The 2,000-nt window shown below is 60.6% G+C and overlaps 2 protein-coding genes across 2 annotated transcripts; one reads left to right on the top strand and one right to left on the bottom strand.

Moving 5' to 3' along the window:
- Window positions 1-28: 28 nt before the first annotated feature.
- Window positions 29-267, top strand: SPRG_18762 (hypothetical protein; the record flags this gene model as incomplete). The annotated part of the gene is made up of 2 exons (XM_012358202.1): window positions 29-208; window positions 259-267. Coding segments are annotated over 2 exons (189 nt in total), but the record flags the coding sequence as incomplete, so codon positions are not given.
- A 185-nt stretch (window positions 268-452) lies between these two features.
- On the bottom strand, window positions 453-2,000 carry SPRG_18759 (protein transporter Sec61 subunit alpha). Its single transcript, XM_012358201.1, has one exon. The coding sequence runs from the start codon at window positions 1,971-1,973 to the stop codon at window positions 813-815; it is 1,161 nt and encodes a 386-aa protein (XP_012213591.1). The 5' UTR covers window positions 1,974-2,000; the 3' UTR covers window positions 453-812.

Here is a 2,000-nt window from a genome sequence, read left to right as displayed (position 1 = left end):
CATGGCCACGCGCCCGACCGCGTACGAGCTCCCGACCTTCAACGCGGGCGTGCGCTCGTGCGTCGGCCAGCAAGCCGCGCTGCTGCAGACCAAGCTCGTCGTCGCCACCCTCGTGCAGCGCTTCCACCTCGACGTGCTCTCGCCCAAGCGTCAAGACGGTCCTCTCTATGCGCTGGGCCTCGCGCTGCTTCCGCGAGGCGGCCTCCGCGTGCGTGCCCGGGCTCGTTCCCTTGGCCTTGCATAGACCTGGCGTCGGAGGGTTATTAAGCATATTTTTCTTTTCTACTGACTGCAAGGTAGACAACACGACGAGGCAACCACAAGCACCTAGGGACATGTTCCATGTCCTTGGCAGCATGCCTGCCCTCGCCGTTCGGTGGAGAGGAGGGACCAAGTGGTGCAGGGATCGGTCGATGGCAGACCTTATTGGGCTATATGATACACACGGGAAAGCAGTGTCAATGCACGTGTATGATGCAATGCACGTGTATGATCGTTAAGGTTGGTCGACAACCATCTTCTGCTGCTACTCGCGTCACCTGCAAGCGTCTTCTCGCACACCTAGAGCGGCGCCAACGACGCCACGTCGCTGGCCAACGGTCGGGAAATCCCTCACGTCGGCGCCGCCCGGTTCATGACCCACCGGGGTCCTAGTCCAGCTATTCTAAAAGTGGTGGGCCAAGGAGCCGCCTAAGAGCGGCCCTTGTACGGGGAGGTCCTTGACAAGACGATGCAAGCAAGCGCGGGAGCAGCACAAAGAGAGTCGAAGACGGCGCGAGACGAGCACGCAGCGCGCACGCACACGGTGGCGCTTACAGGCCAAACATGCCGCTGAGCGGAATGTCGGCCTGCTCCTTCGCAAACGTCTCAAAGTACTGGTAGATGATCGTGACGGCGAGCAAGATACCCGTGCCCGAGCCGATCGCGCCCAAAAAGTCGGCGACCATCGAGAGCGCGCCAATGCACATGCCGCCAAAGGCCGCGGCCGTCGGGATGTAGCGGTTGAGCACGTGCACGATCGACGCGTCGCGGTGGCCCTTCATGACCATCTGCTGGTCGCGGAGCTGCTTGGCCACGTCGCGGGCCGACGAGCCCGAGATTTCAATCCACGTCTTGGAGAAGAGCGCGCACGAACCGAGGATGAAGACGACGTAGATGACGGCGCGGATCGGGTCGTACAAGATCTGGGCCGCGCTCGACGGTGCCGACATGTAGTACGCCAGACCGCCGACGGGAATCGACTGGCCGCCGCCGCCTTCAACGTCCTGCCACTTGCCGAGGAGACCGACGAGGAAGTTGCCGCCAAACTTCTTGTAGAGGAGCTGCGACACAAAGTACAAGTTGGAGACAAGCGCCGTCTGCAAGATGATGGGCATGTTGGACGTGTAGAAGAGCTTGATCGGGTACGTGCCCTGCTGGCCGCGGTAGCGCTGGTACTTGACCGGGAGGTCGATGCGGAAGCCTTGGAAGTAGATGACGACGATGAAGACGAGGATCGTCGCGAGCAAGTTCGTCACGTTGGGCAAGTTCTGGCGGTAAAAGGCCTCCTTGAGCGCGCGCATCTTGTCCGAGCGGGTGATCAAAAGATGGAAGAGCGCAATGATCGCGCCCTCAAACTCCGTGCCACGGCCCGTGTTGATCGTCGTGGGGCTAAAGGCCTTCCAGACGATGCTTTCGCAAATGTTGGTCGCAATGAAGAGCGAGATGCCCGAGCCGAGGCCGTAGCCCTTCTGGAGCATTTCGTCCAAGATGATGACGAGGATGCCGGCAAAGAAGAGCTGGATGATGATCAAGATCGCGTTGCCAGCGCCAATCTCGCCAATGTCGCCATACATGCCCGAGGCCACGTACGCAATCGCTTGACCGACCGTGATGAGGATACCGAACAGCTTCTGCGCGCCGCTAAAGAGCGCGCGGTCTTCCTTCAAGCTCTGGTCGACTTCAATCATCTTGGAGCCGGCGAGCATTTGCATGACGAGGCCCGACGTGACAATCGGCGA

Source organism: Saprolegnia parasitica (assembly GCF_000151545.1).
Source record: "Saprolegnia parasitica CBS 223.65 unplaced genomic scaffold supercont2.1441, whole genome shotgun sequence".
In the NCBI taxonomy this organism is placed as follows: Eukaryota; Oomycota; class Saprolegniomycetes; order Saprolegniales; family Saprolegniaceae; genus Saprolegnia; species Saprolegnia parasitica.
Note: the sequence above shows the minus strand (reverse complement) of the source record. Positions and strands in the feature narration are given on the sequence as shown.